A 12,844-nucleotide genomic window follows, 5' to 3' on the forward strand; every position below is an offset into this window, starting at 1 on the left:
CAGGGAACAATCATGTCAACGCTCCTTGTAATGTAACATGTTTTTAATATAAATTCATTTCGTAGGTTGACCAAAAAATAAGTACTTGGAAACTCCCCATTGACCAATCGAATTTTTCCAAAATGAGAATGCAGTAGGTGAGATAAGGAGTATGTGATTGGTGTCTTGGATTTATTGAGTGATAGTTTTTCAGAGCCATATTTTACTTATACCACCAGAATACCTTATTTTTCAGAACCATATTTAACTAATACGACCAGAGTACTTTCTACTTCTAATAGGCCATGAACTAGATCAGAATTGTTGATGTACGAATCTCATATTGATAGCTGACAATATTGGGACCCTACATATAAGGCGTAGGGTTCTTTTAATGACGTGAGACCTTTTGGAAAATCTGTACGAGCTTAGTCCAAAATGGATAATATCACATCTTATTAAGAATATTTTTGTGTTGGTTAAGCTCAACATGAATCTTTCTTAGCAAGTCCGCAAGAAGTGATCCCACATTTTATCGAGTCTGAATAAACCAAAAGTCTTGAGCGACCGATCCGGCAAAATATCTCAAAAGATAAAGAAGTATCATTAATTTCTTCATACTCATTTCTAATAAATTAGAAAGAGTTGAATTAGGAACCATTATGTTTCATCTGTGTCAGTTTAAGTTTCTTCTTCCATATTGGTTGAATTTACTTTTGCTGTGAGAATCAATGTTTTTTAGTTAGTTTTTCTTGTTTGTCATTCCTACTTTGTCAACCATTTTAACAATTAAGCTCCAAGTGGTTATTTTTTCAGGTCATTTGCTCACTGTTTAACACGGAACAAGATGTGAGTTTTCAGTTTTCTAGAGGTTAATAACTTATTCAGGTTATTATATATTTATGTTTGTTGCAGAATGGTAAAAACTGGTATTTCACCCTGATTGCACTTTAGGTTCAACAAACATGTGTTCATTGTGGGGTTTGTATGGGGAAGTACTATTGCTCAAAATGCAACTTCTTTGATGATGATGTAAGTTTCTGAAGATCATTCTACTCAAACATTCTTGGTTCACTGTATGTCGTATTCTTAATCTTGATAATTTCTATTTTTAGGTTTCCAAGGATCAATACCACTGTGATAAATGCGGAATCTGCAGGATCAAGTCTTACTAATATTGCTCTAAACTTTCAGTTCTTCGATACATTTTCCTAAACGTTTTCATTCATATGAACACAAAGTCAACGATATCTGAGAAATTGACCTGGCCTGGTCATTAAACATTTCATCTGAAATCTCTTATGAGGAGAAATTTTAGTAAGAAATGGCAAAACACTTGCTGGTTAGTTAGCCATAGATGCTTCATCTCGTTCATTAGAATTTACTTGTGGGCTGTGATTGATCATGGATAGTATTGGAGTGAAAATTAGGACATATTACTTAACATGCATGCATTTTATGTTTGAAGTGTGTTATATCATGTCTAATATTTCCCTTTTTTTTTTCATTTCCTGCTCAAAATGCTTAAATGCAGAACTGGTGGCAACAATAATTTCTTTCACTGCAACAGATGTGGTGAGTGAGATGCTTTACTCTTATGGATGAAATCCTATTCTGCAACAAAAGCTCCTACGACCATTAGTGTTTTGTTTAGTTGATTATTTACAGAAACATAAAATCTATTAACCTTTCTTTTTCCCTGCTTTCAGACTGCTGTTATTCAAATATGATGAAGGAATCACATATTTGTGTAGAAAGAGCAATGCACCATAATTGCCCTGTTTGCTTTGAGACAAGTGCTAAATTTGAGGAAAAACGAAATTTAGAAGGTGTAATTGAAATGGCAATTTATTTATTTATTGTCACTTTGTGCAGTATATTTTTGACACTACAAAGAATATTACTGTCTTGCCTTGTGGGCACACAATGCATCTGGAATGTGTGATACAAATAGAACAACATTTCCAGTAAGCTTTCAGTTATTGTTGTTCTTATGTTTTAAGTCCGCTGAAAGATACTGATTACTGTCCTGTTTGCTCAAGATCATATTGTGATATGTCTCGTGTTTGGAAAAAACTAGACCAGGAGTTACGCATATGGCAACCTGATTAAAATTATTTTCAAATATTTTCTTCACACTGATTAACTTCATCTATATTCTAATTCTAGGTTGCGTCGACACCTATGGCAGAAATGTATCAAAACAAGATGGTAAGAGAAAGTCATATCTGCCTTTGAGATTTTACGCAAGTATGATACTCCTATTTTGTGTTTGAATTTCTGCGTCAATTATTCAGGTTTGGATTCTTTGCAATGACTGCGGGGAAACATCAGAGGTTAACTTCCATATTGTCGCACGTAAGTGCCTTAACTGTAAGTCCTATAACACAAGGCAGACGAGAGGAGGCCCAAGTTCATGCTCATCTAGCATTGAAGAAATTGTTAGATGAGGTTTAAGGTTCTTAAATGGAAACCTAAGAGCGCCATTCTGTTTCACGTTGTTGTTGTCAAATGTCAACCATCGATCGTTGTATCAATGTTCAAGGCAAGTTCAAGGCAACATCATTTTAGGGTATTGATTTAGCTGTGAACTTTGTGGATCTTTTGGCTTTATCCTTTACGACAACAATTACGACAACAACAACAATAACTACGCGTCAATCCCAAATAAATTGAGAAACCGAAGTGTATTGAAAATTGGGATGGTTTGGTTCATTGGCCCAACAACACCCTGGGATTAGGTTCACTTCTAGTCTAGAATTAGAAAGAAGACCAAGTAGTCTAAGGCTTGTTAGTGAGCTAGTCTAACCAAAAAACCTTAAGCCATTTTTTCATAATTAGATCTTTTCTTCTTTTCATTCTAAATTACTAATATCGTAATTTGGATGTCAAGTTGATTCAACTCATAAAAAGAAAAAGGAAAAAAGTAAATCTATTATGCGTTTCTCTTGGCTTTCTTCCCAGCAAGCACTTTGCCTTAGCAAAAGATTCAGAGCACAAATCATATCTAGCAAGTTTTTTGCTTTAGCCAAAATAAGAACAATAAAGAGAATTTAACGTTAACAGCCATCTTTGTTACTTCAAATACGAAATTAAAGAATAATGATCTCAAACAGTAGCTCCTGGTGCCATAAGATAGACCGGTCTCTTGTTTAGCGGTTGCATTGGCCTTGCGTTACTTGCAGCATACTGCGATCAAAAGTAGATTATAGTATTAAAAAGTGATGCAAAGCGTACAAGCGAAAAACTCTCCCTATCCAATATTGATAAAAAGAAACTCATCGCAAATGATAGGACAATATAGACACTTGTGGCCCGCAAGGATTGACTCAGTAATTGGTTGGGTGAGTGATTTCCAAATGAGACCTTCCCTTCCCCAACCGTATAAAATACTCAAATATTTTATTGAAGCACTATCTCATTTATTAATAGTCTTTAATTAATATATAGAAAATCAATATTATTCATAGTAAATGACTTCCGTCATATACCTAACACAACTCTTTGTGGAGATAAGGGAACTTACATCATGAACGGCTTCTCTAAGCAATTTAACTTGATCTCTTGAAATAGTCCGTACCTAATTTTGATTCAAATTGCAGTATATATATATATTAAATCATCTATCTTGAACAGAAAAATACGTTAGTAAATGAGGACTTAATTAGTGTCAAGTTGCTACCTTCTTTTTTATAGACCAAATGACTCCTTCAGTGCAAGGAGGAACTGTGAGTGAACCCAAATATCTGTAATATTTTCTGCTACCAATCTTGATTTCTCTGGGATTGATCATGCCTGCGTTTTTCACTTCGTCTTTTTTGTCAATCATAGATGATATATTTCTTATCAACTGCCAAAAAAATAATTGCATTAGAAAATATAACACATTTTCAGCTTTCAAAAAATGAGAAGTTAAATTGGGGTTAGGTTAAATAATTTGATAACTGCATGCAAGAAAGAGTAGGTACGTTTATGTTAAATAATTTGATTAGTAGTTGCGTGAAAGATTTGGTATGTTTAATCTACTCTTCCACTTGAGTAAAAATATCCAATGTTAACATTGACTAGTTTAGATATATTAACCATGAAAGAATCCAAGAACTGCTTTCCTCCCTTAACTTCCTGAATAATTTGATTAGTGGTTACAAGAAAGAGTTAGTAAGTTTAATTTATTATTCCACTTGAAGTAAAACATATATCCAATGTCAACCATCGACAAGTTTAGATATATTAACCGTGCGAAAACTGCTTTCCTTCCTCCGTTTCTGCTTTCATTAAATAAATTGTTAAATATCATTTTCAACTAGTTCTGATCAGTAACAGCTTGTTTGGATGGTTGTTACCCATTGCATCATATTGCATTGTTATCCCAAAACAATGTTTGTTTTGATTGTTTCATTAAAATTGGTTGGATTGTATTGATAAATCCATTGTTCCGGAACAATAAAAAGTCCTATTTTTTGAAACAACCATTTTGGTATGGTAAGACTGTTTCCTATTTTTCTTTCCAATTATGCCTTAACTATTACTCCATAATTTTCTTTTACCCTTTACCTTTTTTTTAAACTCCAAATCTCTCACCTATAACCTACTTTGTCTTTGTCCCTTTTTTTTCGGAACTTCTACCGCTTCCAACTCCAATGTAAAATTGTTAATTTTGTTCCACTAATTTTGTTAGAATTTAATTACTTAATCTATTTATAAGACATATTTGGTGATAAAGTAGTAGAAATGAGTTTTTTTAAATTATTTTTATGCGTAACTTGATAAATTTAATATTTAAACAATTGAGGGTATTTTAATAAACTTATCAGTTACAAGTACAATACGATACAGTCAAACCAAACAGTAAAATGTTATTTAACAACAATAAACAATGCAATCTATTCAAACGTTATATTCATAAAACAATACAATGCATTATAAAATGATGGTAACAACCATCCAAACAAGCTGTAAAAAAAGGGGCTTAATCATGGCAGAAAATCTCGTTTTTATTTCAAAATCTAACGAATTTCTTGAGATGAGTAAGCACAAGAAGCAGATTCACAATTTAAAATTGATAATTGTGGATATATGTGTATTCACTACATCTTTGTCAGTATGGACTTTTACAAATTTATATCTTAAGAAATACTCTTTTTATTTATTTATAAAATTTATGTGTCTTATTCTACTTTTTAGTATGTTTAAAAAAAGAATGTTATTCTCTATAAGTAACTCTTTAATCTAACATAAAACACATGATAAGCTATTAAGCTTAACACTCAAGATTCAAAGCATTTTAGTTCATTATACATATCTTTAATTTAAAGGTCACACGATTTAAAAACTTTTTTTATTCTCTCGGTCAAACTAAAATACATAAAACGAAACTTATGGAGTATATATATATACAGAGGAGCTTTACCTTAGAGAGAAATTTGTCTGGTTTTCCAAACTTGTAGAGGACTCCAATCACAGCTATCTTATTTGTTGCATTTTCGTTTAAGTGAACCATATGCATTTCCATGGCATACCTATCCCAAAATAACATTAAAAAAAAATAGGAATTAAAGTTATCCAAAAAATTTATAAGGATGCTTACCTTCTGCCATTAACAGTATGCTCTGAAGGAGAGTGCCAGTGAGCTTGCTGTAGAGGATACTCTGTTCCATTTATCAAAACAGATCCAGCGTCCCCATGCCATTGTAACTGCAACAATACCATATATCATTGATTACATCTTTAGTTGAAATTAATAAATCGAATAATTTAAAAAGAAAGAAGAAAAATAATACTATACTATATAATTAATAGGGAAAAAAGAGGTTAAAGTCCGTAAGCATCTTTAAGATTTTCAAAGTGCGTGTAACATTTCTCAAATAAAGAATAAGATTCGTCTTCTATAATTAACAATTTTGAATTGGGATACCGACCCAGCTGTCTCTAAACTTGAGGAAAGAGTTGTTGGAGTGTTGGACAAAGAAACTAAAAAGTCACAATGTAATGAATAATTGTACAAATAACCACATAGATTATGATGGAATTGGAATAATTAATCCACCAAGTACCGACAAATATGTCACGACAAAACATGTTTGTCGTCAATATTCTTAGAAAATTTGGTCATTTTCTAATTCCCACTTAATTGTCTACTATTCTAAAAATAGATTTTCAATTTTAATTGACCACTTTCGCATATTAAGAGAAAAATAATTTATTTTTTTTATTTTACATTTAATATTAATTAGTCCTTCCAAATCCATTAAAACTATACATCAATTATTATGAGTATCACAGTAAAGATATGCAAAGTTAATGGACAAGTAAAATTAAAGGAGAGTATTTTTTTTTAGAAACTTTGTGCTCATTATTAATATAGATAGTTTTGACCGGATCACAAAGGTCTAGACCAGATCACAAAGATCTATTTTATGCAATCGTATCGTGCATTTTTTCAAGAGACTATTTTTATGATTTAAATTCGTGAGTTCCTGATCACGTAACATCAACTTTAATAAGAGTTTCAGGCGTGAAGAGTTCCGGGGTTCCACGTCCGAAACTCTTATCATTAAAGAAAAACTTTTAGACACGACAATCTTTATGAAAAAACTTGTCCCAAGCTTAGAGTTATAAGTAATGCGTAATTTATATATATTAATTATTTTTAAAAACGTACAATTCAAATAATATTTTTTTTTCGACTAAGCTTTTCAAAACACAGGCATCAAAATACAAATTTCTAGAAATCCTTTCAAATGGACCGGTTTAAAATGTTTTCTGATTGGTTTCCGATGGTATTTGTTTTCAAAAATCAAAAAGAAATTAAGTACACTATTTTTTGTTTTTAAAGTAAGTTCACTAATTATTTCCTCTATATCAATCTGAACAAATGTGCATCTTAACTTTGAAATGCTTACCGAAATGTCATGTCCTCTGTTCTTAACAGTAGCATTGCAGAGCTTGTAATTCCTTTTCTCTGGCTTTCGAATAATTCTAACTCTTTCATTGGATAAATCTATAGGAGACTGCATCTCCCCCTTATTGCAAGCATCCCATTCTTTCTTCAGTTTTCCCCACATTCTTGGACCTTTCTCACTTTTTAAAGCATAATCAAACTCCCTCTCATGCTCTGTATATCACAAACACCATAAACCAAATATCAAACAATGAAAAAAAATAATACGAACAAAAAAAAAGACAGATCGGTGCACTAATTAAGCTATAGTTATGCACGAGCTAAAAAAGGAGTAGACCATATATTAAATCTAGTGTACAAAGCCGTAGACCTAGTGGTCTGATCTTCCCAGACCATTCTCACAGATCGTAGCGAAGCCAGGAATCTTGACAAGGGGATTCAAATAATACAAAAATACCACACTTGGAATTTGAACATGTCATGGGTTTCAAAAACTTATATTTGAACAAAAATTAGTTATTTTTAGCTTATTTACATAGTATAACTTTCCGAGGAAGGGGATTTCAGAAGCTTATTGCACTAATTAAACTGGCTTTTCTTTTATACAGAAAAACATAAAAAATTAGTGTTGCAGCACTTACCAACTTCTTGAGCTCTAATGGATGTTGCAGGGAGGAAGAGAAGGAAATAAATAATGACCAAGAATGATAGATATCTCTGTTCCCTCATTGTAAGAAACTACTTTTTATTTTTATTTTTTTGGAGAAAGGAAAATGTAACAATGAATTAATTGTGACAATCAGAGGGTTTCACCTAGTGGCTTTATGGAAATACAAGTTCGTAATCTGTGTATTTCCCTATGTGGATGCCACATTAGACTTTCCTATCAGTTTCTTCTTTCAAATTTTATTGGATACTACAAAAGACCATATGACAAAAAATTTAAAAAGAAAAGAAACATGTGGAAAAAGAAATGAAAATCAGTAGACTTACAATTCCAATTAATATTATTTTCTTTCCCTTTGTCTGCAGTATAAGCCAAGCTACGCTAGTAAGACCATATTTGAAACAATCCAGAAAGACTATCATTCAAGACTAGTCAACGTGCATTCAATGGTCTTTAAAATGTGTTTTTAAATCCAAATCTCAAAAAGTTTAACCACTCTTGTATTGATGAAAAAATATTTATACAATTATGTATTACCATAAAATTATTATGATAACCGTTGATTAGTAATTCATAAAATAATCAAAGACTTACTATTACAGATTAAACTATACTAAAAGCAGTACAGGACCCAAGATTTTTATCATATTAAGAAGTAATGTACGAAGAAATGAGTTTTGCGCCTTAAAAAAGAAGAAGCAAAACATGCCGCTTAGATATACTCCTAATGAATATAGAAATAACTTACGTAGGAAAGAGTTGTACTTGTTGATTGGTCTTAAAAACATTGAACCCACTTTACCCGTGAGTCGTGCACTATGTTTAGGTCAAATGGGTTCAATATTTTCATTATTACTGTATTTTGTTTTTTTTTTAGAGAAAGATAAAATAGTCCAATATATACAATATAATTTTTTGATGAGTTTATATGAACTTATTTGATCCCACGTTAGTCCCCCCCCCCCCATTAGAAGTCTTAAAAGTTTCACATTATCAATTTGTACAACTTAAATCTTTCTTGAAATTATATATACAACTTTAAGTTTTACAATAAGATCAAGAATTAATAAAACAAATTTATGAGTTAGTGCTAAACTAAAATCTATCATGATTTGAGAATATTTTTATATATTTAAATATTTTTAGTTGCAAAAGATTGTGACTTGTATTTAACCTTTTAAATATAAAAAGCTTATAAAGACGATTGAAGAATCATTGTTTCAAATTTAAGTTAAAAATTGTAGATAGTTATATCTTCATGCTTTCAGATAGATCATGAGTTAGCTTATAAACTCTATATATAATATTCCTATAATATAGTTTAATCTATGGCTAGCTACATTAGGAGAACTATCTCTAAGCCTTGAATTGATTTGCTTATGTGGGGGAATTTCGTACAAGCTTCTTATTCAGATTTCAGACTCAGTTTATGAACTTAAGAAATTAACAAAAATAAGAGTGCTAGCTAAAAATATAAAATGCACTAATCACTATTAAATGAACTGTAAAGTACAACAGAGAGAATAAACTTTCATGTCAAATATAATTTTGCATAATTGTACAGCTATTTTCCACAAAGGCGTGATTGATGTTTCCCTACCATTCATGATTTGAATATCCATATAAATCCAAAAAGCATAAGTATTAATTAATCATAAACTTCCTTTATCCTAGCAATTTCCTTCATGGGAAGAAAACTAGGAACTATTCTTTTTGCCTCCATAAAGTCAAACATATATTTTCTTTCTTTAATTATAGGTTAAGCTAATTGAGGTAAGCCCCATCTCGTTGCCTCCTTAAAAATCTAAGCCCAACGGATTAATTTGCTTAGTATTAATTAGATTTGAGATTTTTACCTTCATATACACTATTTAAAACTTTATTACCCTCCCTACTTAAATTTCAATTTAATTACATAGGCATATACAATTTACCAATTATATACACATTAGAAATTAAATGAGTATCCATTTATATTAGAAATTGAATAAGGAATCAATTATTTCTCATCCTTATTCTCTCTCCCTCATGCTCTCTCTCTCCGTCTCTCTCTCTCTCTCATGCGCTCTCTCTCCGTCACTCTCTCTCTCTCTCTCAATCTCTCATTCTCTGTTCTTTCCTCAATTTTTCTTCCTCTAATGTCCTCTATTTTTTATCCTTTCATGTTGTATATATTTTTAATGAAATTCATCAATGGATTTCAATCGTTTTACTACAGAGTTTTAACTTAGCGATTTCCTTTCATGTTGCACAATTGATGTTCAAATTAAAATTATCAATCAATAAATTTTGAATGTTTTTGACTCTCCGCCATTGACGGCCATTAAAAAGCTTTGAAATTTTGAATTCGAATTTGGATTTTCAAAAACTATTATTTATTTGGATTGGGTGTCGCTGCAGACAATTGGGAATATTTTTTGGAGTTTATATCTCAATTTTGAGGGTGTCTGGTAAAAATTAGACTTGATTTTGGTTGAATTTCAGATTGAAACTCGAAGAAGAAGAAGAAGAAGAAGAAGAAGAAGAAGAAGAAGAAGAAGAAGAAGAAGAAGAAGAAGAAGAAGAAGAAGAAGAACACATGACATACAATATACTTACGAAAGTGTAGTAAAGTTATAGTATAATTGTATTATGATGCATTATATTGTGATTATATATTTTTTATTTTAATATTGTATGAAAGTTGAAAAATAGTTGTATAATGTATGAATCGTTGTATAAAATTTATATTTAAGTAATCAATACAATCTTTTTACATAAAGTTATTGATATGTATCAAAATTGTATTAAGAGAGAGATTTGATTGGAATTTTAGAGAGGAAGAAACACACACCACATACAAAACATATACAAATTAGATACAAAATATACAAAAAGACATTGTATAAAATTTGTATGAAAATTATATTTAAGTTGTATGATGTTGTAGATATATTTTAGCTGGGTAAAAATAATGTATGAAAGTTGTAGATAAGTTGTAAATAAGTGTATACTATATTATTAGTTGTATGAAATTTATTTTTAGTATGTATGTTGTTGTAGATATATCAATTTGTATTAAATTTGTACGAAATTTGCTTCTAAATTTGTATGTTGTTGTACCATCAAATTGTATAATATTAATTGTAAGTACGATGTATCCATTTTAGTGCTGATTTAAATAGGTTTCATTTAATTTGTGATAGATTAGTGTATTGGGTAAGTTAACTAATCAAATGAAGCAGAATACTTTACTAGCCCCGCACGACAGTTATTAACCTCGTAAAATCTTTGGACAATTTTTGATACATATCAATAACTTTATGCAAAAAGATAGTATTGATAACTCAAATACAAATTTTATACAACGATTCTATCACGACCCAATTTCACCTGTAAGTCATGATGGTGTCCAATACTACAGCTAGGCAAGCCAACTAATAAATTTAGCATACTTTGATAAAGTTTAAAACCAAGAAAACAAAATATAAACCCAAACTCTACCAATGTGTGTTCCAAGATCTGGTGTCACAAGTGTATGAGCATCTAGTAGATTATACAAAACCCCAAATATTGTCTGAAATGAAATAGACAGAATGTAAATATAAGAAGAGACACTGGTAGCTGCAGAACGGCTCAGAAAGGCAGCTAACCACTATGCCTCGGGATGACGTGGGTATGTGATGATATGTCCTCCACTAGTACCTGTCTCAGGTCCTGCACAAAAAGTGCAGCAAGTGTAGTTTGGGTACGTAAACAACGTGTACCCAGTAAGTATCAAGCCTAATCTCGAAGTGGTAGAGACGAGATGGCCGACTTTGACACTCACTATGGGTCAATAATAACTGAAATAAAACTAGGATATTTGAATCAGCATGATTTACAGAATTTATAATAATTTATTTAATCAGCGAAAATAATCAAATTCCTTCAAATGTAACAATTCTCAATATATTAATTAAATTCCTTCAATTTAAATAATTTCCAATTTATCAATTAAATCTCATTTACAGGAGTAACAATTAATTCGTTAACAAGCAAGAATAATAATTTATTAAATTCCAAAGATTTTCCAATTTATTAATTAGTTTCACAAGCTGAAATAAATTATTAAAGTATCGTGTAATTATTATTATTATTAAGCACGATTTCTATCGAGGACGTACGGCCGATCCAGAGTGTCGTGTATACTACCGAGGGACGTGCGGCGCGATCCATAGATGCATTTATCCTGCCGAGGCGTTCGGCCCGCTCCACAAGAAAGACGGACATTTTCTTATATGCCTCCGGAAGGAGAGTATATTTATTATAAGATAAATTCGGGAGGAGAACAATTTTTTTTAACAATTAATTGATTTAAACAAAAATTAAGCATATGAGATTTCCATCCTTTAATATCTTTATCTAACAATTCACAATATATTCATATATATCAATTAATATAAATAAATCAAAGAATACAATTTACACAAGTAAGGCATGCTTTGAGTCCTAAACTACCCGGACTTTAGCATTAATAGTAGCTACGCACGGACTCTCATCACCTCGTGCGTACGTAGCCCCCCACAATTAGCAACAATTATTTAATCTTAATCACATATGAGGTAATTTCCCCCTCACATGATTAGACAAGAGACTTACCTCGTCTTGCTCCAATTTAATCCACTATAAGGCCTTTTCCACGATTATCCAACTCCGTCTCGCTCGAATCTAGCCAAAATAATTCGATACAATCACTAAATATTATAGGAATCAATTCTATAAGAAAATACTATATTTTAAAGAAAAGATCCCGAAATTAATTAAAAATTCGCCCTTGGGGCCCACAACTCGGAATCCGGCGAAAGTTATGAAATCCGACAACCCATTCAATTACGAGTCCAACCATACCAGTTTCACTCAAATCCGACTCAGAATCGATACCGAAATCTTAAAAATTTGTTTCTATGAGATTTCTAAAAATTTCTCAAATTTAAATCTCAAAACACTAATTTATGGTGAAAACAATGATATACTTGTATATGTAGACCAAATCCGAGTTAAAATCACTTACCCCAATATTTTTTCCTTGAAAATCTGTCAAGTCGCCTCTGCTCAAGCTCAAGTTCGTCAAAAATGGCAAATGGGACGAATGTCCTCTGTTTTTATAACTTACAGCTCTGTCCAGTTCGATCAAGGAGCTCGATCAGGGGAGCTCGATCTCGGGAGCTCAATCTCAGGGTGCTCGATCTCAGGGAGCTCGATCTCAGGGTGCTCGATCTCAGGGAGCTCGATCTTGGGAGCTCGATCAGGGAGCTTGATCTCAGGGAGCTCGATCT

At 31.6% G+C, this 12,844-nt stretch overlaps 2 protein-coding genes across 4 annotated transcripts; one reads left to right on the top strand and one right to left on the bottom strand.

Annotated features, from left to right (window-relative positions):
* Nucleotides 1–285: 285 nt before the first annotated feature.
* Nucleotides 286–2,837, top strand: LOC107826450 (E3 ubiquitin-protein ligase RZFP34-like). 2 transcript variants are annotated; one of them, XR_001657281.2, is made up of 7 exons: nt 286–828; nt 934–1,011; nt 1,095–1,321; nt 1,514–1,554; nt 1,689–1,808; nt 2,149–2,190; nt 2,277–2,837. XR_001657281.2 is itself a non-coding variant. In XM_075248282.1 (6 exons), the coding sequence occupies exons 3-6, from the start codon at nt 1,500–1,502 to the stop codon at nt 2,294–2,296; spliced, it is 237 nt and encodes a 78-aa protein (XP_075104383.1). In that variant the 5' UTR covers nt 286–828; nt 934–1,011; nt 1,095–1,499; the 3' UTR covers nt 2,297–2,837. The 2 variants fall into 2 exon arrangements, 1 of the variants encoding a protein (XP_075104383.1); XM_075248282.1 differs by having other exon boundaries at nt 1,095–1,554.
* Nucleotides 2,838–2,893: 56 nt separating this feature from the next.
* LOC107826449 (alpha carbonic anhydrase 7) lies at nt 2,894–7,757 on the bottom strand. Of its 2 annotated transcripts, XM_016653433.2 has the most exons (7): nt 7,522–7,747; nt 6,882–7,093; nt 5,567–5,673; nt 5,390–5,498; nt 3,662–3,829; nt 3,506–3,559; nt 2,894–3,168 (listed from the first exon to the last, which is right to left on the bottom strand). In XM_016653433.2, the coding sequence occupies exons 1-7, from the start codon at nt 7,607–7,609 to the stop codon at nt 3,088–3,090; spliced, it is 819 nt and encodes a 272-aa protein (XP_016508919.1). In that variant the 5' UTR covers nt 7,610–7,747; the 3' UTR covers nt 2,894–3,087. The 2 variants fall into 2 exon arrangements, with proteins under 2 accessions (XP_016508919.1, XP_075104382.1); XM_075248281.1 differs by lacking the exon at nt 3,506–3,559 and having other exon boundaries at nt 7,522–7,757.
* Between the last annotated feature and the right edge of the window lie 5,087 nt (nt 7,758–12,844).

Source organism: Nicotiana tabacum, chromosome 24 (assembly GCF_000715075.1).
Source record: "Nicotiana tabacum cultivar K326 chromosome 24, ASM71507v2, whole genome shotgun sequence".
NCBI lineage: Eukaryota > Viridiplantae > Streptophyta > Magnoliopsida > Solanales > Solanaceae > Nicotiana > Nicotiana tabacum.

Coding starts and splice junctions, on each gene's coding strand:
- LOC107826450 (XM_075248282.1), top strand. CDS start 1,500: ATGCTTAAATGCAGAACTGGTGGCAACAATAATTTCTTTCACTGCAAC. Junction 1,555..1,688: donor CTTTCACTGCAACAGATGTG/GTGAGTGAGATG, acceptor CCCTGCTTTCAG/ACTGCTGTTATTCAAATATG. Junction 1,809..2,148: donor GGAAAAACGAAATTTAGAAG/GTGTAATTGAAA, acceptor TTCTAATTCTAG/GTTGCGTCGACACCTATGGC.
- LOC107826449 (XM_016653433.2), bottom strand. CDS start 7,609: ATGAGGGAACAGAGATATCTATCATTCTTGGTCATTATTTATTTCCTT. Junction 7,094..7,521: donor CATTAGAGCTCAAGAAGTTG/GTAAGTGCTGCA, acceptor TGTGATATACAG/AGCATGAGAGGGAGTTTGAT. Junction 5,674..6,881: donor ACAGAGGACATGACATTTCG/GTAAGCATTTCA, acceptor GTATTGTTGCAG/TTACAATGGCATGGGGACGC.